This window comes from Gopherus evgoodei, chromosome 6 (assembly GCF_007399415.2).
Source record: "Gopherus evgoodei ecotype Sinaloan lineage chromosome 6, rGopEvg1_v1.p, whole genome shotgun sequence".
Classification (NCBI taxonomy): Eukaryota; Metazoa; Chordata; order Testudines; family Testudinidae; genus Gopherus; species Gopherus evgoodei.
This window is the reverse complement of record NC_044327.1, coordinates 94,517,227-94,544,831: the sequence shown is the minus strand read 5'-3', so window position 1 is coordinate 94,544,831 and position 27,605 is coordinate 94,517,227. Positions and strand designations below refer to the sequence as shown.

The 27,605-nt window shown below is 42.6% G+C and overlaps 2 protein-coding genes across 5 annotated transcripts in view; one reads left to right on the top strand and one right to left on the bottom strand.

Moving 5' to 3' along the window:
• SGTB (small glutamine rich tetratricopeptide repeat containing beta) overlaps window positions 1-26,935 on the bottom strand; it is a 48,095-nt gene extending 21,160 nt beyond the window's left edge. The window contains exons 1-8 of one of the 3 annotated variants that reach the window (XM_030566825.1): window positions 26,780-26,935; window positions 25,166-25,287; window positions 18,986-19,089; window positions 17,234-17,303; window positions 10,256-10,355; window positions 8,012-8,116; window positions 4,406-4,544; window positions 4,244-4,306 (exon numbers count right to left, since the gene is read on the bottom strand). In XM_030566825.1, coding sequence (XP_030422685.1) covers window positions 4,244-4,306; window positions 4,406-4,544; window positions 8,012-8,116; window positions 10,256-10,355; window positions 17,234-17,303; window positions 18,986-19,089; window positions 25,166-25,265 — 681 coding nt within the window. In that variant the 5' untranslated portion in view covers window positions 25,266-25,287; window positions 26,780-26,935. Of the gene's footprint in view, window positions 1-4,243; window positions 4,307-4,405; window positions 4,545-8,011; window positions 8,117-10,255; window positions 10,356-17,233; window positions 17,304-18,985; window positions 19,090-25,165; window positions 25,288-25,688; window positions 25,767-26,779 lie in introns of those variants that run through there. The other 2 variants (XM_030566827.1, XM_030566826.1) reach the window with 2 other exon arrangements.
• Window positions 26,936-26,953: 18 nt separating this feature from the next.
• NLN (neurolysin) overlaps window positions 26,954-27,605 on the top strand; it is a 48,305-nt gene continuing 47,653 nt past the window's right edge. Inside the window, exon 1 of one of the 2 annotated variants that reach the window (XM_030566823.1) lies at window positions 26,954-27,066. The gene's annotated coding sequence lies outside the window, so the exon portion shown is untranslated. The other variant, XM_030566824.1, reaches the window with a different exon arrangement.

Below are 27,605 nucleotides of genomic sequence, written 5' to 3'. Positions count from 1 at the left end.
GACTGCTTGGACCCATGATTCTCACTGCAAAAAGACCCCTCTACCTCGGGAGGATTCTCCTACTGATGATTAGCCTATTCCTCCTTCTAGCTCTGCTGTGCCTTCTGGACAGCAGGGAAAAAGGACAAGGTGAAGTGCTAGTAACCTCTCCCTTGTCCACTGACAAACCTACCGTGCCTTTGAATTTTTCTAGAAGAAGCAAAACCATTAGAGGGTGATGTGCTGGTAACCTCTCCCCTGTAGGATGCTGAACCACGACTGTTTTAGGGAAGAAGGAACACTCACTCCACTGAAATTGCCAAAGTCAAGGAATTCCTGACTAGAAAGGATATTAAGAACTGATCCTGGTGAAGAAACAAAGAATTATCCACTGGCAGGAAGAAATTTGTGGGACCTATGCTTGGGAATGTGGTATTGATTGGATTTTGGGGTTTGTTCTACAGGCTACGCCCTGTGTTCTGGATAAATCCTTCAGCATGTATTGCTCTCCCTAATTGGATTTTAAATGACAGGTACCAAAGGCACCTTGTTGCCCCTGCCGTCTCCCCCATTATCCTGAAATACACCCCCTCCTAGGCTATTAATGTTAATGCCTTTTGAAAATATAGAGGATAGTTAAATAACAGATGTAATATAGTACTACACCAAGGAAAGATGGTATTGAATATCACTGAGGCTGGGAAGGCATTGCAGTGGGATCTAGTATGTTTAGAAATTCAGGATTTCCTGAATGACCAGCTGATGGCCATTCGGAGTGATCTTGAGCACAAGACTTGGCCCACTGCCCTTACAGACACATCAGGAATACCATCTGATCTGTGGTCATGGAAACATACTTGAACACTTTCTGGGTGGAAGTGTGGACATTCACAGTGCTCCTTCCAAGCATTTGGACCAGTTAGGGGGGTGTGGGCTCCCACATACCGAATCCTGACGGGTCCATGGGGAGGATGCATGTGGGATTGGATTATTCACCGAGACATTTGGGAAATTAGACCACCTGGTATACCTAACTGATTTATAGTCAGTGCCCCAATCCCTTAGTTGTCAGATAAACAGGATTCCACTCTTTTGTCCGTGCACTCATTCCTGGGTTGCGGGTGATTAAGCTCAAGACAGCAGTTGTAAATATTTCTGCAGAGCTTGAAAAAACAGCTAATGCATCAATAGATGCTTTCCAAAAGTTGCAACGAGAGATTGATGAAGTAGCAGAAGTGACTTGGCAAAATAGATGTGTGCTAGATGCCATGAATGCTGAATTGGGGGGGCTTGTGCTCACATCGGGGAAAAATGCTGTTTTTATGTTAATCACTCTGGTTTAATTGAAAAGGATTTACAAGCTATTAAGAATGCTGCTGTATTCCATGCTTTATCTCTTGATCACACCTTAGTTTTGAGGACCTCCTCCCAGACCTTGGGTCATGGTTTACTGGCCTCTTCCGTACAATTGTTAAATGGATTATTTTATTTCTGTTTTTCTTATGTTTTGTTTGGGTAGTAATGCAATGTGCAAAATGTCTCTGTAATGCTGTGACTAGGGACTCTGCTGCCTATACAAAAGACCAGTATCTATCCCTCCAGCTTGATCGCAAATTACGTAACGGGCCTGACAATCTGACAACCCAGATTGTCAGGCCCGAAGGGGGGGACTGTGAAAGTCACTGGTAGCCCTCCTTAACAGCTTACAAGCAGCCAGTAGGGAGAAGCAGAAGCCTCACAGACACAGTACCCTGAACTTTTGAACTGTCTCCCCTTATCAGTTTTGAGGCAGTTGAAGCTGGTTCTTAGCTGGTTTTTGCTGAGCAGATTGCAGAAGTGCAGGGTTTGTTAACCACCAATCAAATGCTAGCACGACCGAAGCCTGTGTGTATAAAAGATGCTTGATTTTTGTACTGAGTAGAGTTTTTTGTACCAAGGTACAAGGCTCTCCTTTTTTCTGCAGAATAAAGCAACCTTTCTTTATCCCTGTCTGGCTGTCATTGGCTCTCAGCTAGGCGGACCCGACATTTCGGTAACATCCTTGTAACAACTTTTTATGTATTTGAAAACTGTTATGTCCTCCCTCAGTCCTCTCTTCTCCAGACTAAACAAATCCAATTTTTTCAATCTTTTTAGGTCATGTTTTCTAGATCTTTAATCATTTTTGTTGCTCTTCTCTGGACTGTCTCCAATTTGTCCACATCTTCCCTGAAATCTGGCACCCAGAATGGGACATAATGCTCCAGTTGAGGCCTAATCACTGCAGAGTAGAGCGAAATAATTACTTCTCATGTCTTGCTTACAACACTCCTGCTAATATATTCCAGCATGATGTTTGCTTTTTTATTTTTTGCAAGTGTTACACTGTTGACTCATAATTAGCTTGTGATCCACTATGACCTCCAAATCTCTTTCTACAGTACTCCTTCCTAGATAGGCATTTCCTATTTTGTGCAACTGATAGTCCTCTGAGAAAGGAACAATTTTTTATTTGTCCGTATTGAATTTCATCCTATTTACTTCAGACCATTTCTCTAGATCATTTTGAATTTTAATCCTATCTTCCAAAGCACTTGCAACTCCTCCCAGCTTGGTCTCGTCCACAAACGTTATGTTTATTCTCTATGACATTATCTAAATCATTGATGAGATACTGAACAGAACTGGACCCAGAACTGATCCCTGCGGGACCCCATTTGATATGCCCTTCCAGCTTGACTGTGAACCACCGATAACTACTCTCTGGGAATGGTTTTCCAACCAGTTATGCACCCACCTTATAGTAGCTCCATCTAGGACAGTATCAAAAGCCTTACTAAAGTCAAGATATATCACATCTACCACTTCCCCCCATCCACAAGGCTTGTGACTCTATCAAAGAAAACTATTAGGTTGGTTTGACACAATTGTTCTTGACAAATCCATGTTGACTGTTTCTTTTCACCTTATTATCTTCTAGGTTTTTGCAAATTGACTGCTTAATTATTTGCTCCATTATCTTTCTGGGTACTGAAGTTAACCTGATTGGACTAATTCCACAGGTTGTCCTTATTCCCCTTTTTATAGATTGGCACTACATCTTCTCTTTTCCAGTCCTCTGGAATCTCACCTGTCTTCCATAACTTTTGAAAGATAATCGCTAATGGTGCAGATATCCCCTCAGTCAGCTCCTTGAGTATTCTAGGATGTATTTCATCAGGCCCTGGTGACTTGAAGACATCTAACTTGTTTAAGTAATTTTTAACTTCTTCTTTTCCTATTTTAGCCTCTGATCCTACCTCATTTTCACTGGCATTCATTCAGTTAGTTGTCCAATTGCTACTCAACTTTAGTGAAAACCGAAACAAAAAAATTATTTGGCATCTCTCTCATTTCCACATTTTCTGTTATTGTTTCCCTCCACCCCATTGAGTAATAGGCCTCCCCTGCCCTTGGTCTTCCTCTTGCTTCCAATGTATTTGTAGACTGTTTTCTTGTTACCCTTTATTTCTCTAGCTAGTTTAATTTTGTTTTATGCCTTGGACTTTCCAATGTTTTCCCTGCATACCTATATTTGTTTATATTCCTCCTTTTTTCCCCCACTTTTTGTAGGACCTAGGTTCCACTTTTTGTAAGACTCTGTCTTGAGTTTCAGGTTATTGAAAGTCTCCTAGTTGGGCCAAGGTGGTCTCTTGCAAAACTTCCTATCTTTCCTATGCAGCAGGATAGTTTGCTCTTATGCCCTTATTGTGTCTCTGAAAAACTGTCAACTCTCTTGAACTGTTTTTCCCTTTTGACTTGTTTCCCATGGGATCTGACATACCAACTCCCTGAGTTTGCTAAAGCCTGCCCTCTTAAAATATATTATCTTCTTGTACTGTTTTCCCTCCTACCTGTCCTTAGACTCATGAACTCTTACATTTCATGATCGCTTTCACTCAAGCTGCCTTCCACTTTCAAATTCTCCCTCAGTTCCTCCCTATTTGTCAAAATCAAACCCAGAACAGCCTTTCCCCAGTGGCTTTCTTCACCTTCTGAAATGAAAAATTGTCTCAAACACATTCCAAGAACTTGTTGAATAATCTGTGCACTGCTGTGTTACTTTCCCAACAAATTTCTGGGTAGTTGAAGTCCCCCATCACCACCAAGTCCTGTGCTTTAGATGTATACACTAGTTATGATAAGCATTAAAACCATCTTCCTTTGTTGAAGCATGAGTAATGTTTAAAACATTTTACATTCTGTTTCTTAATTAAAAGCAATAAGATATACTTAATATACTCACCATACTAATGAACGCTGGGTTGTTTATCAAGCTTGCCATGTCAAAACTCAGTCCTGTTCCAGTCTGTAAACAAATAATATCTGAAGAGTACTATGTCTAAGAAATTCCATTTGAGTTATTAAAAAACCTCACTGAAAAGAAAAAATAAGTAAGGTAACGTACAGGACTGGAGAGGTCTCTTAGTTTCTGTTCAGCTATTTTCATATTTGACTTGTAAGAGTCATTTTCTGGATCAAGAACCAGTGCTTTTTGGTAACTGGTAATTGCTTCTTGGTATTTGTTCATAGAGGTCAGGGCTAACCTAGTGTGAAATAAAGAAAGTCAGTATGAGCGCATCAAAGTAGTAAAGATACTAACAGTTTTGGATCTAATTAGCACAGGAGGAAGTGAGAGAATCTCACAACTAACTTAGATCCTGATCATTCCAAAATACATGTAAGTTTACTACTAGAATGTAAGTATTGATGCATACTGACTGGTGCTGGCATTTACTTATGTCATACCACTTTATGCAGCACAGGTGATCCCCCAAGAACTCAGTCTTGCATATGTTCCACATACAAGCAAGCCTTATGAAAACTTTCTGCCACCAACAAAAATGCCAAATGCTTCTGGCTCTATTCTAGGCCATCCCTTCACAAGTTATCACTTAGTGAAATACACAAGGGTGCTTTTTAGAGCGCTGTAACTACCTCTATGCAGAGTTGCTCTCTCAAGTAGGGCTCTAATCTGATACCCAATTCAGGATAACAGTTCTGCAATCATTTTTTAAATGAACAGTCCTCAGGCTCACCTGTTAATCTTCCAAGAGTGGGAGGCTGGAACTCATATGGGCAATTCTCCAAGAAAAAAACACCATTTACTTACCATAGTAATTACAGCTCCCTGAGATGACTACCCATATGGATCTAAGCTCCCTGCTCATTTTCTCCACTTCTTTGCAGTCTCTTGTAGAAGGATTCCTAAATTAGTGATATGAACTAAGAGACGTTTGGGGCAACGCATTCTCTTTGGAACCCAGAATGGGAAGAAGAGGAGCAGCAAGCTGCCCCAATGTACACTTCTCAGGCAAATCTTCTAAGTTCATGCACTAGTGGCACGCTAGAGCGTTATCCACATAGACAATCATTTTGACAAAGCACAATTACTACAAGTAACTGTTTTATATTTGTCGTCCTTTATGGTCACCTATATGGTTTAACACAGGGGCGGGAAAACTGAGGGCCGCATCGGGTTTTGGAAATTGTATGGGGAGCTGGTTGGGGAGGGGATTGTCGCCCAGCCCCCACCTCCTATCTGCCAGTCTCCTGACCAATCCAATCTGCCCTATTCCCTGATGCGCCCTCTCTCTTCCCCCAGGACCCATCCATACTCCCCCGCTCCCTGTCCCCTGACAACTCCCAGACCCCTGCCACCCCATCCAACCCTTCCTCTCATTCCTGACAGCGCCCCCCCGACCCCTGCTCCATCCAACCCCCCCCTTCTCCCTGTCCCCTGACTGCCCCTGGCTGTCCCATCCAACACCCCTCCTTCCTGACTGCCCCGCTGAGACTCCTACCCCCATTCAACTCCCTATTCCCCTCTGACCACCTCGACCCCTATCCACACCCCCGCCCTCTGACCATCACTCCGAACTCCCCTGCCCTCTATCCAACCCTCCCCCTGCTCCGTGCCCCCTTACCACGCTGCCTGGAGCACTGGTGGCGCTACAGCCGCGCCGCCCAACTGGAGCCAGGCCACACCGCTGCCGCCACTATGCAGCTCAGACCACCGGGTCAGGCCAGGCTCTGCAGCTGCGCTGCCCCAGGAGCTCACAGCCCTGCTGCCTAGAGCATTGCGCCAGCAGCGGGATGAGCTGAGACTGCGGGGGTAGGGGGACAGCAGGGGAGGGGCCGGGGGCGAGCCTCCAGGGCCAGGAGCTCGGGGGCCAGGCAGGAGAGTCCTGTGGGCCGGATGTGGCCTGCAGGCCGTAATTTGCTCACAAATACAATTTGTCCCTCTTCTAGTTGGGTTTCATGGTTATGTACTATGACACTAATATATAAGGATTTTCCACTTTGTTCATAGCTGCTACTTATGGCAGCTCCATTGTATCTAAGATATTGAATATTCAATCAGACCTACATCTGAATACGTAGCTACTGAGAAAAAGATTCAGTAGTTATTCTGATATCAATATTTTTCTCAGTGTTCTGTTAATATTATAATCTTATCAGGATAAGAAACTGAAGTCATCTAATTTTTCTACCTGCTTAGTCATGATGATGGAAAACCCCAGCAGGCTACATCTGATGGTCATTAGAGAGATCATTCCCCAGAGTGCCAAAAGGAATCTCTTAAGTAATTTATTGATCATATTTTTAGATTCCCTAATATCATGCTAGCTATGCCAAACTGATAAATTATGTTAATTTAAATTATAGGGGATCCTCATTACCACCAAAGTTGAACAAGTCATGGTCCACTGCATTTCAGACCACAGACGTTGGCACAGACACATTTGCAGAAGCCAGTTCTATGCTGGCCACAGTTCTCCCTTCAGATTACGGCCAAGAGCCCTTTCAAATATGGAGACATTCATAAAACTTCAGGTAGTAAAGATGCGTAATCCCATTTGATCCTTCCAGACAGCTCTCACTGTGCTATATTCACATTTTTTACTAGATTTGATGATTAGTATTCGCAGAAGCAGCATTCATATTTTCATTTAATATTCAGAATTAAAATTCATGTTTTGAAATTTAAAAAGCTAAGGACCAAAGTCAGTCCTTACATGCACATACACAGAGCTCACTGGCTTCAATGAGAGCCATGTATGTGCCTCTGAGGGAAGAACTTTGCACTAGATATTTGTTTTATTATTAAAATTTATTTAAATTGGTTTACCAGGTGAACTTCACTCTTATTGGTTAGGGGGTCTGATTCTTTATATACATATAGATGTATGGAATGTCTGACCTGCTTTGGCATTTATTGGTCAATGTAATCACAGTGTCTTGCCTACAAGTTATTATTACAACATCAGCCAGAGAGGCTTCTAACTCAAGTGGTAAAGGACTGTATTTCTGGTGTCAAGAGTCCTAGTTTCTAACTCCCACGCTCTAAGCATGCAATGATTGATTGCCCTGCCCAGTTATGACAAGACAAAGAAGTCACAAAGCAACTGCATGGGCACTCTGGGAAATATCCCCAGCACAAAAGCCCCTCTGCACAGGGACTATTGAAAAAAGTCACAAGGATGACTTTCCCTAAGTGTACAGATGTGAATTCGTAATAGAATGTACTTAAGAGTGCGATGTTAGGGTCAGCACTTTCCACCTCAACAGATCTACTTCCTAGGTGTATTTAAGTGAGAAAAATAAGTTTGTACTCCTGTTAGCTCTGCAAACCCAACACTTTTGAGAGTGGGACCTGGATTCTATTCTCTATTCATTATCGTTAACAGAATAGTTGTTGTTCCAGTTACAGAATAATTACTGGTGATTATGTAGAAGTGATAAAGAACACAGTTTGACTCCCTCGAATAGTTTGCAGGGCTGATAAAAATCTGTAGTGTAAACAGAGCAAACCTGACAGGAAGTCAGTAGGAGAGAACATGTACATGGAACCTCATGCCAGCTTTAGTCCTAGAAAACAACTGCACTTTTAGCACCAGATTTTCAGTCAACATAAACTGGAATTATGCCATTGATTTTAAATAGAGCTACATTGATTTACACCTTTCAAAGATCTGGCCCTTAATGCTTACATACATTTGGATGATCTTACCCCATTCTCCCATATGCTTTGCTGTATTTTGGATCTATTGCTATTGCTCTTTCACAGTCTTTTATTGCTTCATTGTAGTTGCTGAGCTTGCTTTGAGCAGCAGCCCTAAAGTAGGGGGAAAAGAATGCATTTAAGAAAAGTATGAGCATCCAGATTTAGGCCCCAAAGACCACACTTAACATTAAGAACATTTTTAATCCTACTGACTATTCAGTTACATTATAGAAAATTTGCTCACCTAGCTTGACTTCAGTGGAACTGTTCAAGTGCTTAAAGTTAAACACGTGTAAGTGCCTTACTGACTTAGAGCCTTCAATTGTATAGAGTCATATCTTACAAAAAACATAATAGTGTGGAAAAGCGTATAATAACCAGAATATGGATACACACAAAATACATCATTAAATTAATTCTAACAAGCCAAACTGTCAAATGGTAGATTTGGTAATATATGGTGACTGTCTAGGAAAACAAGTATTATATACCAGTCATCCTTTTGCAGCAATAATACTTTTCGTTTTCACTCCTCATTGTTCAAAGGATCTCATTGATCTCTCTCTCTCCCTCCCTCTTTATGTCTCTACCTATCAGTCTCATATGACAATCCTTCTGTTAGCTCATTTATCCCTCAGGTGCCTGGCTCCAGGAGAATTGCTAGAGGAGCTAGAAGCTCTACACTGACTGACAATGTATTTGATCTATACTGATTTTTTCAAAGTCTCTATAGAAACATCGTTTTGTGTGTGTGTGTGTGTGTGTGTGTGATGCCACTCATGCTAATAGGTAAGTCTGGATACTGATTATTACTGCATCTTTACCAAGGAAACACTAATTATTTTTACATATGATTTGAGTTAAGACAGTAGAGTGGCCAAGCCAAACAGTTCAGATTAGTATTCAAATTCAATCTTTCCCATGGTTTGAGAGTATTCAGAAAAAAACATTCCAGCTTGTCTTTCCATAGTTAAAATGCTAGTTTACAGAAGGAGGAATATTAAATTCTGCAAAGCATTTTGTGCTAGTTTTCCATGAAAAATTCTGTGTAAAATTATTTTTTTTATTTAAACCTTTTTCCCACTATGCCCTCTGAATTTGTCTAGGTTTAATGAAAAAAATTACTTCCCTTCCTACTGGGTTGTGTTCATTGTCTTTAATTATATGGACACCTTTACACCTGTTCAACCCCACTGAGGTCAATACAGTTGCATGAGTCCAATCAAAGGCAGTATTTAGCCCTGCATGCACTTCAATTTTTTTTTTCATGTTTAGAGAGAGACTCAACGGACCAAATAAGGAATCAGCCTGATCTGGCTCTCCCCTTTTCTTATGGGAAAGCAAACCTCCCTCCTCTGCTTCAGCTTATGTCTGCACCATCCTAAAACTCCTGGAGCAAAATTCAATCCTAGTTTTAAATGACTTCCACTGGCAGTGTACTCACTTATGCCTTACAGTATCAACTCATTGCAAGTTGCACACATTTTCCATACTCACTGAATATCAAAGTAGTAGTAGTTACTTTGTGGTGCTAATTACACATATTTTGGGATCATTCAAAGCCTACTTTGGCTTCAATGGGCTTTGGATCAGGTCCTACATGACCAGTTTACATCTAGAGAGAATGTATGGCACTGCTGTCTTATCAGAGAAAAAATATGGTTTAAACTCTGAACTACTGCCTTAAATATGTAATGCCACTTTAGTAAATATTTATGGTTCCTCTGTATCCTTGTGCTTGTCTCTACTATATAAATCACTTGTTTAGTAACTAAAAATAAAATCTGTATTAGAACTGTAGAACTGTTACTCTTGCAATAATCCTGGCATAAAGATATTTAGCTCTTATATAATGTTTAACGTCTTCAAAGCACTTTACAAATATGTTTGCTCTGGAAAATTAATGGACATTAGGCCTGATCCATTAGAATTCTATAGAGTGGTTCCCACTAGCTCAAATGGGCTTTGAAACTAATTTTTTGTGTAGAAGTTGCTTCAAGTTGCCAACATCAGTTACCAAATAAAGTTTTGAAACAAAGTTAAAATCCACATGACAAATATAACGAAGACAAACATTTGGGTATAGTTGAAATGACACATTTCAAAATGTGCATAACCAAGCTGGTATAAACCAGATGTTGTTACTAGCTGAAAAGGATGGGTTTTAACTTCACCTTGTTTTGATCTAGTTCAGTTTTTCTTTTTAAAATTATCTCTATGAAGTTTAAGAGATTGTTTGTTATTTTTTACCTGTTACAATAATATACTGCATTATTTGGATCCAGCTCTATAGCATGAGTATAACAATCCACTGCAGCAACATAATTTTCTTCCTTCATGTGATTATTACCTGAAATAAATTGTAAAAATGATGTTTTAAGATAATTAAAGGTGTAATTCTATATCTGAACGATAAACACAGAGCAAAATCACTACACTACAATACCTCACAAAACAGTTGGGACTGTGTTGCCTTTTGTGATTTACTTTTCAGAAAAAAAGATTTTGTATTAGTTTGCTGAATATACAGTACACTTTTTTCATGCAGACTTGTTATGTACAAAGCAGCACAACACTTAATGTTTACATACTTACCAGGCAGTTCCCTGCTGTTGAGCAAGGAATCAATTTGTTGGGTACTGGCTCAATGGGCTGATCAACCACAACAGCTGCAGTTTGGATTGGTCAGGATGGATATCCTAGCAGGTCTCACAACTTAATGAACTAGATCTGGAGACCCTTTTTGATTTAAAACACCCAAAACTTGCCTGTAACTACAACCATAACATGAGGACTCTAAAAACAAGAATGAAGATGGGCAGGTAAATGAACAGTCCCATGCAGCTACCAATAGCTCTTTCATGAAGACACTGAGGACATATATACCACAGGTGCCAGAAGTACACACCAACACCTCAGCAGATGCATCACTAGTCAACTCTTAGGAGACTAAAAACATTATGCAGCCAGGGAAGGAAAAACACCAAGCAGCACTAGTACAATAAAAGAAAAGAGGACCCCGCTTTACTTTTCTCCCCATCCCTTGTATCATATCTGGCAGCAGTACAGGCACAGGCCATAATCCCACTCAGGCAGGGAAAAAGATCAGATTTAACAGGAAGAGACTAACAAAACTTAAAGTCCTGGCAAATGGGCCAAGGTAAGAGAAGGAACACAACAAAGGAAGTATGAAGGAAGAAGAGTATCCTACAAAGTGTAGAGAGAGTACAGGGAGCTGACATGCTCCAGAACGCGCTGAGTCCGCTCCATGCAGGGCACATGGCTGAATGAGGAAGAGATCCTTCAGTCTCAGCCATTGGCAGTGAAGGAAACAACATTCCAAATTCAGAGAACCATACAGATTTTTCAACTCTGTTATAACTGATACACAATGAGGTTACTCATGGCAATATAGTATGAGAAATTGAATCACAAATATTTCACATATTAGCAAAGTCACTTCCATTTGGAAGGAATGCATAATCTTCACAGAGCCAGGTAAGTGTAACAGAGTAGAGTCTAGTAACATAGCGTGACAAGGTTAGGCCAGATGGCTACAGGAGAGTGTTCCTACTGGGAACAAGGAAGTGGGCAGGTGGAGCCCGCCCACTGCTAACGGAACCCTCCCCCCACCAGCCTAAGAGGAAGATTCACAGGGCCTGGAAACCAAATAATTCTGGGGGACAACTAATGAGATAACAGGGACGGAAGTGAGATCAAAGGGTCAAACAAAGAGAACTTGACGAGGACATCGAGCAGAGAACCCCGGACAGCACCCACTGCTCCTCAAAGGTGTCAAGGGAGCCAGCAAACGCCACCCAGGGGAACTCTGCCCAGATGCGTGAGCGGAAGAAGGATCGGAAATAGGCCCCACAGTCATAGGAGACCCCATCGGCCAACCTCCTCTCCCTGGTTTTATAAATGGCCATTTTAGCCAGGGCCAGAAGGAGGTTGACCAGGAGGTACCATGGCTTTGTGGGCCACAGATGGGGAGTGCATAGATAAGGAGGTGAGGGGAAAAGTGCAGCCAGAAGCATAACAAAAATATTTGTGAGGAGACAGACTAGGGGTTACAACCTGGCGCCCTCCAAGTAAATGTGCGCGAGGGTCTCCCTCATGCTGCAGAAGGGGCAGGTGTCTGGGACAGGCGTAAATTGTGCCAAGTACACGCCCGTGCTCACAGCCCCATGAAGGAGCCGCCAACTGACATCCCCAGCAGACCTTGGGACCAGGGCAGAGTATAGGCTGTTCCACCGGGGCTGCTCACCGTCTAGAGGTGGCAGGAGAACCTGCCACTTTGTGTCGGGGCGGAACACGAGGATGAGGAAGAGGGTGTGGAGCACGAGCGTGTATAGATGTTTCCTTGGCCCGGTCTGGAAATGAACCGGCTGCAAGTCATGCAGCCGGCTCACGGTGAAGGGGTGGGGGGGCCGGTTTGGTCCATGGGGCAGGGGCCCAATGAAAAGGTCCGGAGGGCCTGAGGTGGAGGGTGGGCAGGGTGTGCCCTCTCACAGGACCCAGTCAAGGTAGGCCCGAGCAGCGGGCGGTAAAGCAGCCCTCATCTGCTAAAGTACACGCTGGGGAGTATGAGGCGTGGAGAGCCCCATGCACTGAGTGAGCGTCAGAGAATCCAGCTAGTCTCCCTGGTCATAATCCAGGAGGTCCCCGACTCTGGTGACTTCTTCCAGAACCAATCTCTGGTGCACCGAGGGGGACTCTACCACCTGCACATGGAGCTGGGGTTTGTGTAGCAGGGGCTTCATGAGATCTGCCCCCTCGGTGGTTGCCACGGACCTGGTCACTGAGAACAGCTTCCAGGTGCAGAGGAGGTCATGTTGGAGCCCTCGGAAGTGGCGCAGGAGGACATGCACCAGTACTTTCCAAGCCGGACTACCTGCACTGTAAAGAAGCCTCTGCAGGGCCTGGAGCCAGAAGACATGGACCTGAGTGTGTAAGCACTTCAGACCTCGCCCTCCCTCCTCCAGGGGCAGGTGGAGGACCCCTGCAGAAACCCAGTGCAGTCCGGGTCAAAAGAACTCCAGAATCACCATCTGGAGGTAGGCCAGGAAACCTGGGGTTGGGACCAGGTTGTTAAGTCAGCACCAGAGCATGAACAGGACTAGATGATTAAGCAACAGCGCCCTCCCCCAGAGGGAGAGGGACCGGAGTAGTCCTGTCCATTTCTGGTCCACTGGGGCTCCTCACCCTCTAGAGGTGGCAGGAGAACCCACCACTTTGTGTCGGGGCAGGATACGAGAGTGAGGAAGAGGGCATGGAGCACGAGCGTGTATAGATGTTTCCTTGGCGCGGTCTGGAAATGAACCGGCTGCAAGTCATGCAGCTGGCTCACAGTGAAGGGGTGGGGGGGCCTGTTGGGTCCATGGGGAAGGGGCCCGATGAAAAGGTTCGGAGGGCCTGGGGTGGAGAGTGGGAGGGATGTGCCCTCTCACAGGACCCGGTCAAGGTAGGCCCGTCACCCTGCCTGGTAAACCGAACCAGTTCTCTGGTGAAGATGGATGCATGGCAGAAAGTAAACGCCGAGATAGAGCAGTGGACCCGTGCTCCACCAGATGGCCTGAAGCAAGGGTGGGAGGGAGCTCACCTGCCACTCATCCTCGGTCACCAGGCCAGAGCTCTTGACCCAGCTGACCCGGGCGGAGGAGGCTGCCGAGTAGATGGCCTGGCAAGGCTCCACCCGCACCAAGTCGCCCGGGTCCTGGACCACGAGGAGCACATCAGGCATATGCCAACAGGACCAGCCGCAGCTCCGGCTCTCGCAGAACCAACCCTGTCAACCTCCGACGGAGGAGATAGAGGAAGGGCACAGCTGGCTCAAGAGGGAGCACCCCTGCCGCATTCCTCGCCCAAAGCTGACCGGTTCGGTCAGGGTTCAGTTGAGCCTGACCAGAAACTCTGTGGAGGTGTACAGCACCTGAAGAAAACACACAAACTGGGGTTTGAAGCCAAACACTCGCAGAGTGCTCAGGAGACACCCATGGTCCATGCGAGGGGCAAGAGACACAAGGAGCTGAGAGTGAGAAGACATACTGCTGGAGGACTGAGGAATACAAGCATTATCAGACACCAGGAGAAAGGTCCTGTGGTGAGGATAAAGAAGGTGTTGGGAGGAGGCCATGGGGAAGTAGCCCAGGGAGTTGTAGCTGTCACGCAGCTGTACTAGGAGGCACTATAGACAGCTGCGATCCACCGGGCCCTGGGCAGGAACCCGGAGTAGAGGGCGGGCCCGGGTTCCTCCCAAACCTCCCAACTCCTGATCAGGCACAGGAGGAATTGACCTGGACTGTGGCTTCTACCAGAGCAGAAGGTCTCTGGGCTATTTCCTGACCCACATGATGAATCTCTGAGGTGAGCAAATCCACCAATAAGTGCAGGATCCACCAAGGTAGAGGAGGAACTTTGTCACAGTAGCTAATGGATCACAAATTAGTTTAAATAATAATGTAGCTTGAAATAAATGACAGGCCTAGGTGACATGTCACTAACTTTCCAGCTAGTTAGTAAATTCTCTCTTTTGTATTGGGGGTGAGTCAACAGGTTGCTATGGATGCATAGATTGGGCAGGTCCATCCAGTGTGGCTGCAGCTGTGACTGAGAGAGATCCTGCAGAGGGGCAGTTCTCAACTCAGACAATGACTGAAAACAGCGAAGTATGTTTCTGTGTTTCATAGATTACAAAACAGAAGGAACCATTGTGATGATCTTCTCTGCCCTCCTACATAACATAGATCATGGCACTTCCCCAAAATAATCCCTAGAGCACAGTTTTTAGCAAAGCATCCAGTCTTGATTTACAAATTGTCTGTGAGAGAATCTACCATGACCATTGGTCCAGTGGTTAATTACTCTCACTGATAAATTCACACCTTATTTCCAGTCTGAATTTGTCAAGCTTCAACTTCCAGCTACTGGATCATATTAAACCTTCTCTGTTCGATCGAAGAGTCCATTATTAAATATTTGTTCCCCATGTAGATACTTATTAGGGAGGTAAAATGTCAACCAGTAAATTTTAGTCTTACTGGTTAACCCACCTTAACCATTAACCCCCGGGCCAGCCCACTCGCTAACCCCAGCAGCCCCGTACCGGCTGGCCAGATCGGCCCCAGCCACGTCGGCTGGCCAGAGCAGCCCTAGCCGTGCCGTCCAGCCGAACCTGACCCGAGCCCCCCTTCCTTTAATAGATTAACCATTTAAATGAAATATTTTAATCATTAAAACAGTTAACTTTTTAAATGATATTTACATCCCTAATACTTAACTGTAACCAAATCACCCCTTAACCTTCTGTTAAGCTAACTATATCGATAGACTCAAAGGGCTCAGTCGTTGTAAGGCATGCTTTCTAATCCTTGAATCATTCTTGTGGCACTTCTCTGAACCTTCTCCAATTTATCAACATTCTTCTTGAATTGTAGGCACCAGAACTGGGCACAGTATTCCAGCAACAGTCACACCAGTGCCAAATACAGAGGTAAAATAACCACTCTATTCCTGAGACCCCTGTTTATGCATCCCAGGATCGCATTCACTCTTTTGGCCACAGTCTCACACTGGGCACTCATGTTCAGCTGATTATCCACCACAACCCCCAAATCTTTTTCAGAGGCACTGCATCCCAGAACCTCACTGAACACTGACAAATGCACAGCTGGAAAGCAGTCTGTCTTACCTCTGGATTAGTATAGTTAAAATAGGTATTAGTATTATAAGAAATGTGCTTCATGTTTAGACTTAATGGAATACTGCATGTATTAATCCTACTTATAATATCTGTAACCCATGATATAAAGTTATATTGATTGTTAGCATTGTAAACCTCTAATTGTGTATCCTACCAAAGAGGAAAAGAAGCATTAATTAAGGTAAAGTGCTCATTCTGCACATAAGGTGGGCCACTGTAGGCAAATGAGGCATTGTGTAGGACCAAGGGAGAGAAACCTTGTTGACTGAATTTCTATTTCCCTCCAGGAAGGGGAAACCTATACATGAACTCACCCCATCAGCTTGGAATCTGGGGTGAAGGGGAGAAAAAATCCCTGACAAGGAGAAACTTGTCTCTTTATGCTGTTTGGTCTCCGAGGGGCAAAGATTTCTAAGCACAAGCAAGAGATCCCCATGCTGCTTGGCATGGGTAGGCCCTAAAGGTCATATAGAGTGGCTTATTACAGAAACTTATACTACCTTTTTAAAATCTAAGACAGTAACTCACTTGTGAGTATATGTTTCCTATTTTAGCCTTGTAAATAATGCTCTTATTTCTTAGTTAATATATCTTTAGTTAATTTATTACAGGATTAGATACAGGAGTTGTCTTTGGTTGAGATCTGAGTACAAATTACCTGGGATAAGTGACTGGTCCTTTAGGATTGAGAGTAACCTGAATATTGTTGTGCTTTTTGGTGTAAAGTGACCATCTACCACATAGTCAGCTTGCCTGGGTGGCAAAATAGGGTGGAATGCCCCATGGGACAGCCTGTGATTCCATGATACAACTGTTATAGTGCTTTAGGAGTTCAAACTTGTTACTGGATTAGTGAAATCTAATTATACACCACACAACCAGTTTGGGGCTTCTGCCCTGGCTTTTGACAGTCTGTCCTGAGGTTGGCAGTCATGGTCAGGAGAGTATAACTTTTTGTATAGGTGGAAGGATTCATGTGTTACAGGTCAATTGGATTTATAGATCATAATCCAGAGCTGTTAAAAGTTAAAACTTGATATTGAGAGTGTTTAAAGGTTAAATAATAGACACAATGAGTGGACCACAGTAATATTAAGGTCTCAAGACAAAAGGCCTAGAAACTTTATGTAAGGCGAAGGGAATATCCAATAAACAGAAAACTCCAGATCAGGAGCTAAGCACCCATCTGTTCCAGATGCCATGGAGATTGCTGCAGTGGAACTGGCTTGACTGCTTGCAGCAGGCAGCCCAGGGAGAATGTAAGCTCCAGAGACTGATGGTGGACCCCCAGATCAAGGAGATCAAAGAAACTGAAGAGGCTGAGGAGACAGCCTACCACAGATGCATGGAACACCTGGAAGCCCAATACAGAGCTCACACATTACAGCTCAAAGTACTGGAGCAATAAAAGGTGTTTCCTCAAGCAGTTTAGGGTTTCTGCCCTGCTTTTTGACAGTCTCCTGAGGTTGGCACTCACGGTCATGAGCTACTCCAGACAGTGTAACATACCCTTATCAATTACACACCTTCATCCTTCAGCTGGTCAGCCTTTTCAATATCTTCTGGCAATGAATCGGAGAGAGGCAACATGTCATTCTAGATTTAAAAAAAAATAAAAAACAAATAACTAGAAGTGTATTCTGATTCAGGTGTAGGCCCTGGCTACATTAATGGCTTCTTCCTCAACCTTCATACTGAAAGGGGTTGTGTGAACCGTTTAGTGCACCATTAGGCCTTAAGTCAGCAAGAGATCATACCATTTCTGTAAAACACACTAGACCAAGATAGTTGTCTGTTCCCACTTAAAATCTTGCAGCAATATTCCCCTGCCTCAGTAAAATGGGAGGGAAGGGGGAGATTAGTATGACCTCTGATATCCCCATTTTCTTTCTCACAAGTTCTCTCTCTGCTTTCTTGGTGCCAACAATATTCTTCCTATATTATATCCTTAGACCTTTAAAAGTACAGCTTTTAGTTTTACCTAAACTGGTTGTGTGGAATGCTTTAAGAGACTAAATTTTCTCCATGGGAGGGGATACGCAATGGAGCTGGGGGCAGAGGGACCAGGAAGCTGTGGATGACCTCAATCGGTTTCTTGTCAACTGTCTTTGGAATTGCAAAATGGCTAAGTGTCACTGAGGGCAAGTATCCTCCATGATGGAAAAAAGCCCATTCTTTTTAGTAACGTAATTTACATGGGTTATCTTTGCCTTAACTGAATTTATGTCCTCTCAGAGTCCAAAAACCATCCTGTTCTCCTATCTATTGCAGGAATTTCACTTGAATATCATTTTTATTAAGTTTCCACATGTCATAACTTAGTCCCAGATTTGGACCTTAGCGTCCAAAATATGGGGGTTAGCATGAAAACCTCCAAGCTTAGTTACCAGCTTGGACCTGGTACTGCTGCCACCACCCAAAAAATTAGAGTGTTTTGGGGCACTCTGGTCCCCCCCCAAAAACCATCCCTGGGGACCCCAAGACCCAAATCCCTTGAGTCTCACAACAAAGGGAAATAATCCTTTTTCCCCTTCCCCCCTCCAGGTGCTCCTGGAGAGCTACACAGAAGCAACCTCCGTGAATTTAAGCAGAGGGAGTCCACCCTCTCTAATTCCAGTCCTGGAAACAAAAGCACTTCCCTCTTCACCCAGAGGGAATGCAAAGTCAGGCTAGTAAATCTAACACACACAGATCTCCCTCTGACTTCTTCCTCCCACCAATTCCCTGGTGAGCTGCAGACCCAATTCCCTGGAGTTCCTCACTAAAGAAAAACTCCAACAGGTCTTAAAAGAAAGCTTTATATAAAAAAGAAAGAAAAATACATACAAATGGTCTCTCTGTATTAAGGTGACAAATACAGGGTCAATTGCTTAAAAGAAATATGAATAAACAGCCTTATTCAAAAAGAATACAATTTAAAGCACTCCAGCAACTATAGACATGTAAATACAAAACAAAAAACCCAACTTTGTACTCACAACTTGGAAACATAAGATTAGAAAGCAGGAAATAGAAAAATCCTCCTCATAGCTGAGAGAGATTCAGGCAGAAGAACCAGAACAAAAGACTCACACACAAAAAACCCTCCACCCAGAGTTGAAAAAATCCTGTTTCCTGATTGGTCCTCTGGTCAGGTGCTTCAGGTGAAAGAGACATTAACCCTTAGCTATCTGTTTATGACACCACGTTGCTTTGACTTATATAACATTTTAAGATTCCACACCATAGTCACAATCTTAATTGGATAATGATAAAGTAAGACTAAAATCAATTCTTACCTTGTGAAAAGAATTTGAGAACATTTCTGTCAACTGCTGTGGCACTGCAAGATGCGTATCTTCTAGGCTAATCTTAAAAACAGTCTCCAAACACTGAATTGCAACTTCAAAGAAATGAAAGCATTACTTTTTTATCACTATTTTCTCAATAGAAATGTGTAAATAAAACTAACTAAGAAAACTAAAAATAAATAAGGCAAAAGTACACTTCCTAACATATTTGTCGGTTAATTAAGCCTAAAAACAAAAGGCAGTTCTTTGGAGAAGTTCCCCTAATGGAAAGAAAAAATAAATAATCTATTTAGTCTCTACTAGTCAACTTTGCATGGCAATAGAGGCAGAAGCTCTTTAGTGTTTACAGCTCAGCCACCAAACTTAATTCCTGATCCAGACACACTTCTTTTAATACTTACTTTTTTTGTATTTCATTTTTGACCTACAATGACTAAATTTAAAAACAAATGATAAAACAGTAGTACATATTATGTAATGTAGATATATATATACTAGCTACACATAAAAACAGCTATTTTTATAATTGTCTACTACATATAATTAGCCTGAAAGCACCACATTTATGACCTTATGTGTAACACAAAAGATGGGCCAATTCTAAACTCAAATATCTAAGCAGTAATTACTGTTTTCAAATGTGTACATTTTACTTTGTAAACCAAAGATTTTTACTAACAGCTGCTTTATTAATCATAAGCTCTCATTCTGCAAAGGAATCCACCTGTGAAATCCCTTGCACTCTCACAAAGTCCCACTGATACCCAAGCCTAAGGATCCACATGAGCAGATCCCTTCCCAGAATCAGAGGGCCCCAATCTGCCAAACATTTAAGCAAGTTCATAATGTTACTCATGTAAGCAATTCCAATGATTTCTACAGGACTGCACATGAGTGATATAGCAGGGAAGGGACAGCTCAGTGGTTTGAGCGGTGCCCTGATAAACCCAGGGTTATGAGTTCAATCCTTGATGGGGCCATTTAGGGGTCTGGGGGTTGGACTAGATGACCTTCTGAGGTCCCTTTCAACCCTGATATAACAGGCTTAAGTGTTTGTACACACAGTCATAGATTGTAATCTTTTATATATATATATATAGCTTAAAGAGGATGTCTAATTCATGTATCTTAAGGTTATGGGGCAAGTATTCAACACATTGTGTGGGAAACCAGCAGCATAACTCCCATTACTGATCATGGGTATTGAGGGTCTATTCTAATTTTAACTTTCAGATGTGGCATTGTGAATCTGAATAATGATAATATTGAGCTAGTGCAGGGGAATCAGACAGGAAAATCCGCTAAAAAATTAACAATAACTGATGTTAAGGAGTCTATTTTTTATTGTCTCAGCTGAGAGAAATGCAAAACGTAAATACTCAGCATAAATGGTAAAATGTAAAATTGATTGATTTAATTTTCAGTCTTGATAACATACAGTAAGTTATAAGTAACAAAAGTAAGTAAAATTCTTACATATTTTATGCTGACAATGACTCTTTAATATTGATTGGCTACATGGCTAATTATTAACACTGCACAGAAAGTTTGCTTCTGTGTTCTGTAATGTTAGCCAGGTTCTGAGTTATTCAGTAAAAAAACAATTCAGGGTCTGAGTTAAATTCCTTTTCTCCTCTGCACTAGACCTCCATGACAAGAAACTTAATTGTGGTAAACTGAATATTGATTTTTATCCTGTTAATGAAGATCTAGTGGTGAGTTGGTGACTTTCAAACCATTTTTTTTGTGACCTAAATTCAAATCTTATCTTCTGAGGTGAAAGACAAGTAAAATATCTCACTGCATTTCCATGGAGTACATATTCTGTGGAAAACTACATGCACAATTCCATTAATAAGTGAATGATATTAATAGTACTTTTACAATGCCTGTCAGAGAAACAATGGAACAGGGTATCCAGTTTCTCTCGACAATTTACTATGAAGTATTAACTGTCATATATAAGTGCTAAATGTAGGCTTTCCCTTGGAGGGTAGCTCAGCAACCCATCTGTGACAGAGTGCTGAGTCGTGACAGACAAATCAGCATTCTGATCACTGTAGCCTCAATTAGTTTCCCCAGCAATGGCTGATTGAGGAAATTGTGAGGAATGAGAGAGGGAGGCTGGGTGAGTTAAGGAATTAACTAGTGCATCAGCTGACTAGCGTGATAAAAGCTAGGAAGTGTTGTAGGAAGGACAGGACTAGCTGTGCCCAGATTGAAGGTGATCCTAAGGAAGCAAGATCTCTCTTCCTCTCAGAGCCCTGATGGTCACAGGAATTAGGACTCTTGTTTTGCACTGTATAGATGTTGGTGGAGGGAGCTTGACTAATGGATACTAAAGGAAGAGAGTCTGAGCAGTTCCTGGGGTGGCCACGAATGCAGGGAAAGGACATGTATTCCATCACACTTATTTTTACCCTCAGGTAACTCCTTCTTTAAATGCCTCACCTCATTTTTAACTCAGTCTAAGAACAGAATCTATAGTTTAAAACACTTAAAAAATTTTAATTTTCATTCTTCTCACTTTTGGGGGGAAAATGCATTAAGTCTATGTTTTGACTCCTAGCCCTCATCTTGTTTGTTTCTATTCTGGGAAGTGGGAAGAGAACTCTCAACTCTAACAGATCAAATTATGGTTATATAAAATATTCTGGATGTATTACTACTATTGATATTAGAATAAATTTCCATGGTAGAAAAAACTGGCTCATATTACAGTGAGCTCCCACAATTCCCATTTAACTGGAAAAATTTTAACTGGAAAAATTAACACAATCTGAATCTTTATAATTCCTCTGCCATGATTTTAACAAACATTAATACCTTTATGGCATAAATCAATGAAATAGACTTTTTCTTCCCACAGGATGACAGTCTCCTGCTGCTATGTAAACGGTAAGCCAAAACAAAAGACTTTATTCAAAATAAATGTGGAGCCAAAGCACACATTTATTTTCAAAATGGGAGAGACTGATCCTTTGACAGTGTGTAACTTTTCAATACACTAAGCAACTGAGGTGAAATCTTAACCACACAGACATCAAAATGGAGCCAGAATTTCACTCCAATTATATACAGTAGTTGCAATTCTTTGTCTGAAGGATATCTGTATGGAATAAATGCCACTTGCTCTCTATCCCACTACCACACTCCTGCTATCTGACTGCCACTGGCAGATTAATTCACCCCAGAGCAGAGGGCTAGGCAAGGTCCTCCACACCACTTAAGCCTTCAGCGAAATTCACCTTGATTCACAGGACCAGTGTAAGGACTGCTGCTTTAACTAAACCACAGGTTTGCGGTGGTGGCACTTACTAGGATCAATCCCTTCTTACGCTACCTGTCGGTGCAATGTATGAGGGGTCACAGATTCCAAGGACAGAAGGGACCACTGTGATCATCTAGTCTGACCTCATGTAATAATTGGTAATAAAACTTGCCCAAAAAAATTCCAGTTTGAACAACACACTGATCTCACATAGGCTGGTGCTGAAGACAGCAGTGAAGTGTAGAGGCTGGCATGGCCAACGGAAGAGTAAAAGCAGCCATTTAAACACACTGCATAAATGAGGTGGAAGTACTGAAGCTACTAATCTATATGCTGGAGAAACAGGTGCAAGACAACTATGTATTTTATTCAGGCTTAGTTTTTGAGCACCTTCCAGTAATGCATTATGTGACTGTTTTTTCTCTCATTCTCTCCCCAGAGGGAGAAGCATGTGTAGTGGAGAGTCTTGTTTTTGGTGAGTTTTTTATTTGTTTTAAATACACATATCTGTTGCTATGTGTTTGCATTAGGAAGTAAGATCAAAGACATGCACCTTGCACTCAGAAGAAAGTATTGAGGTTTTGTGGTGGTGGTAGTTTTTGGAAGAATTCATTCCAATCTCAGGCCATTCCCCACTCACATATGAAAGTTCTGTCTCGCACAGAGATTAGCTTTACTCTCGCTGTGGAGAGTTCCACTGTACCACAGACTTTGTCCTGGCTGCATAGCAGATCCAGACCCTGCAAATGGACCCTCCCTAGTCCACCCTCTGATTTCTGTTTATGCAGATGACTGAATTCCACAAATGAAACATGCAAATGAGCAGTCCTTTTACACTGGGGTGAACTTCACCTATAGTCTGATCTACTTGTATGCTTCAGCAAATCAGAATACATTTTATCAACAAAAGATGGCTTTGAAAAGCATGCTGTACTTTTATTTTGATAAAGTCTTCAACTGGTTGATTTTTTTTTTGCATAGTTTGTTTGATAGTTATACAATGCTTTACAACCCCATAGCACATTGTAAGGTACACAGAGTACCCACGTACTGCATGGACCAAATTCTTCCCTCACAGTCTTGTTGGGAGCTATGTTCACACATTCATGGGCAAGATTTGGCTTGACATTTATTTCACATAAAATAAAGTTAACTTCTATAAACTCCTAAAAAAGGATCAGCTATGCAAATTGGTTGGCACAGATGCTGTATATTGTATAATGCACCATATGGTGCATTATATTTGGCAACATAAAACTCTAAAATTAGGATTTCACTTCTCTGTTAAAATATGCTTAATTGTGGGAGTGTTCAATTTTATCTTTGCACGTTTACATACCATTAAAAGTATTATAATCCACTTTTGATTAGAAAATAAATCTGTTAAAATTGTAGTTCATTTGTCTCAGGGCAACTCTAGCCAACATCTGTGTCAAATAAGTGATCAGTTAACCCTTCTTAGTTACAAACCATCAACATTTATCAGTATTTTATTAAAAAAATATGAATAATTCCTACTTCATAATTTTATTTCTAAAAATGTGGCCTTTTTATCAATTGGAAATAAGTTTCTCAACAGACATTGGGTTATTTTAAATTAATATAGTTGTTCATCACCTATCAAATGCACTATTTCAGCTTTTGTTGCTTTAAACTGACTCTTAAAAATGTTTTAAAAACAGTCAAAACAACACAATCTCTTGCCTGTGAACAACTGTTATACACATCCAGTCCAGTAGAAACCATATTTACACAAACAGGGAATCTGATTGAATGATATGTTTAAACATGGCACAAGAAGAGTGCAAACTACACCAATTCCAAAAAACTGTAAAGTGTCAGCAGGGAAGGATTTAACCATATTCAAAACTTTGGTAAAGGCATGTCTACATGGCACTCAGGAAAATTAAGGTGAATCAACTAAAGGTGTGAAGTCAATGCCTATAAATTAAAGCATGTTAAACCCCCATTTGGCTGTTCTTGCTCAGGAGTAAAATGGTCTTAGTTTGCTGTAACTTAATCTTCCTTTGCCAAGACAAAAATATACCTGTCAAGAATCCTTACCACTATGTGATACTTGGAATCACTAATAACAGCCCTCCTCAGCACTACTGCTCTTACAATAAAACGTTTGTCAAGATATATAAACGGTGCATTCTCTGTGCATTCACTCTCAGAGGCACAAGCCTGCCCTCAAATAGTAGATGGGGCTCCTATCAATATTAACAAGAGCTCCTCATGTGCATCAAGGTAGAATATGGCTGTTCATGATTTAGCTGCCCCTCCCTGTTTGCCAATACAAATGCTGTTGACAGAAGTGTTCTTCAGTGTGTTAGCCATAGATTCTAGCACATGAAAAGTTGAGGGAAACCAGGCATGAAAACTGAGTGAGACATGAGCCAGTCCACATAATCCTGCCAGTGGTTGATTACGGCATTATCTAATTTAAATCCTTAGCATAATAGAAAGTGACAGTTGCTCAGAAATAAGACATGCAGTGACAATAACTTTAGGACCTCTTCAAATTTACAGACTTTAGAAAGAAGAATCTTGTGGACATGTAAAATTTCAGTCTATTTCAGGAATGAAGTTGTTTTTCCTTTAATAACAAAAATTCTAAAACATTTCACAAACTTCTTCAGGTTTTGTGGAACTCCAAACTTCTCCCATTCCTAGTCCAAAATTGGCAACTTTCTTTGGTAACAGATAACCGAGAGAGACACTATTGAAATCTACAGGATAAGGATATAAATTGTTCAAATAATATCTTCCTGACATACAAGAAACAAAATACAATAAGACAACATAAATAATTAATATAGTTCATTCACATTGCTTTTCTGTCATGATGTATGTCAGTCAGCCTAGAATACAAATATGTGGCCTTCAGTATTTACCTTCCAAGCTTTCTTGTTCATCTGAAGTGAAAGTATCCAGCTGACTCTGTTCTCTCAAGAAATGGATGACGGCATATACTAGGTGTTTGACTGATGACATTTTAGAAGCTTATGAACTGCACCTAAATTATAAAAATATTCAGAGAAATATAGAGACCTTAAGAATGGTACTTTAGGGCCAATCCCTGAATACTCTGCCCACCCCAAAGTCCCATTAACTTCACTAGGAATTTTGGATGTACAAGATATGCAGCAATAGATCTTCATCTAAAAGCATCTCAAGAAGAGTATCACTGGACATATGATTTATGAATCTTATTGAAATAAATAAAAGGCCTGAAAGGACCACTGCGGTCATCCAGTAGGACCACCTGCATAAAACAGGTCATAGGACTTCCTTGAATTAATTCCTGAAGGAGTTCATAAAAGTTTGTTATGGATAATTTAGTAAATTAATTTTGCTCAAAGATACAGTTTTGATTTAGTTTCTAATGCACATACAACTGGAAGCAGGAATACTCACTCAAATCAAAAGTAATTTAAAAGTACATGGATAGATATCTCACCACTGGCATAAATAAACACTTCCATTTTCTGACACTGTGCTACAGAAAAGCTTATTTTCTCTTTAGACTGAAAATAAAAACACTGTGACCTCAGTGCAAACTTGTGATTAGTGACATGCTGCTGACTCAGCCTGATTTGCATGCAGCATCTATTAGGAGTTATATAACTTCTCTTTGGGAGGAAAATTAGTTCTAACTTTTTCTGAGTTTTTTTCCTAAACCACTAAACAGAATTTATTTTTGAAAAAGAGCAGTGTTTAACTATGTTCCAGAAAAAGAAGATCTTAGATTTAACATATAGGTGAAAGGCCACACCTGTAAAAAGCATTTTTGTTTATAGAATACTGGTTATACCATAGATGTGGTTCAATCATCTTAAGCAGCCATTCAGGAGGCTAGCAAAAGTGGGCTGCCTCTTAGAGGTGATGTGTAAGTAATAATCTTACAAAATATACCGGATATTTTGACTCTACTTTCAAGTGATCCTTTGAAAGAAGAAGTATACAGTAGAACAGGTTTCACGGTATAAGGTACAGCAAAGATCACAATAATATACCCTCTGTACACGCATAAGTATCTAAATAATTGAAAACATATATAATACACACATTCTAAGGATCATTGTCCATTAGCTTTTCTATGGTTCACTATGTGCATTGACATGCCGTATGCCAGATTTGACAAGTTCCCCCAGTCCACGGCATCGCAACAAGCTCAGCGGTGTCAGGCACCAGCCAAGCCTGCCCATGTTCAGCCCCAGGGGCTCCTTGGCAACCCGCTCAATCGCGGAGCTAGTCAATCTGGCTAAAATGGCTTTTCCCACCCATCTGCTCTGCCCCAGCTCAGGGTGTGGTGCCCAGGTCCGGAGCGGGCGGTGGCGGCTGCCCCCGGGGAGCCCCTCCCCTGGCACTGCCTCGCATGGGAAGGAGGCACAAGAGATGCCCTGCTGCACCCTCCCCTCTCACGGGGGCAGCGGGAAGAGCCCGATTCCCCCAGGCGGCGGCATTGTCCCCGCACTGAGGATGGAGGGCGGCGGCGGAACACTCACCGTGCAAGGGGCGAGAAGCCGGCCGGAGCGGGGCTGGCTGCTGCAGGGTTCCCCTGTCTGGATGCCCCCTCCCCACGGCGCTGGCAGAGGAGCTCAGTGGTTGCCGCGCAGGGCGGGGGGAGCTGGGGCGGGGGGAGGCGCGGCCGGCCGGCGGAAGTGGCTGCGCAGCTCAGCCGAGCAGCCACATGGCTGCGGAGCGCGCGCCTAAGCTCGGGCGCCCCCAGCAGCTGCAGCCCCGCCGCCCCCATGTTCTCCTTGTGCAGCGCTGCGGGCCGAGCGCTCACCAGGTGCGTCAGGGCCCGACAGCCGCTATGACTGCGCCCAGGGGAGAGTCTCGGGTTGCTTAAGGGCGCTGTGGGGCCCGCGGTGGGTGGAGAATGTCTGAGGGGCCGGTGGGGATGGGGTGTCGGGCTGGACAAGGGCGACTACGGCGGGGGGGTGTAGTTGAGGGATCAGTGGGAATGAGGATGCCGGGCTGGAGAAGGGCGCCCCCTGATAGCCGAACCCGTGCCCTAAACCCCTTTCGCACTGAGAAGAGCGTGTCCTGCCCCCCGTCCCGTTATGCGGGTGGGGTCATTCCTTTCCTGCACACCTCCCCCCCAGCGGTACCCTGCCCCCAAGCCTCTCCCCAACGCGGGGGGAGTCTCTGCCTGTCCCCCTGCGTGCAGCTGCTCCGGCTTCCAATCAGCTCAGGAGAGAAAAAATCTGGTTTCCCTCAAAGACGGTTAGATTTGCGTGTGATAGTTTTCCCAGGGGACGTTCAGAGGCCCCTGATGAGAAAGACCAGGAAAATAATAGTGCAGGAAACGTTAAACCATGTGGGATT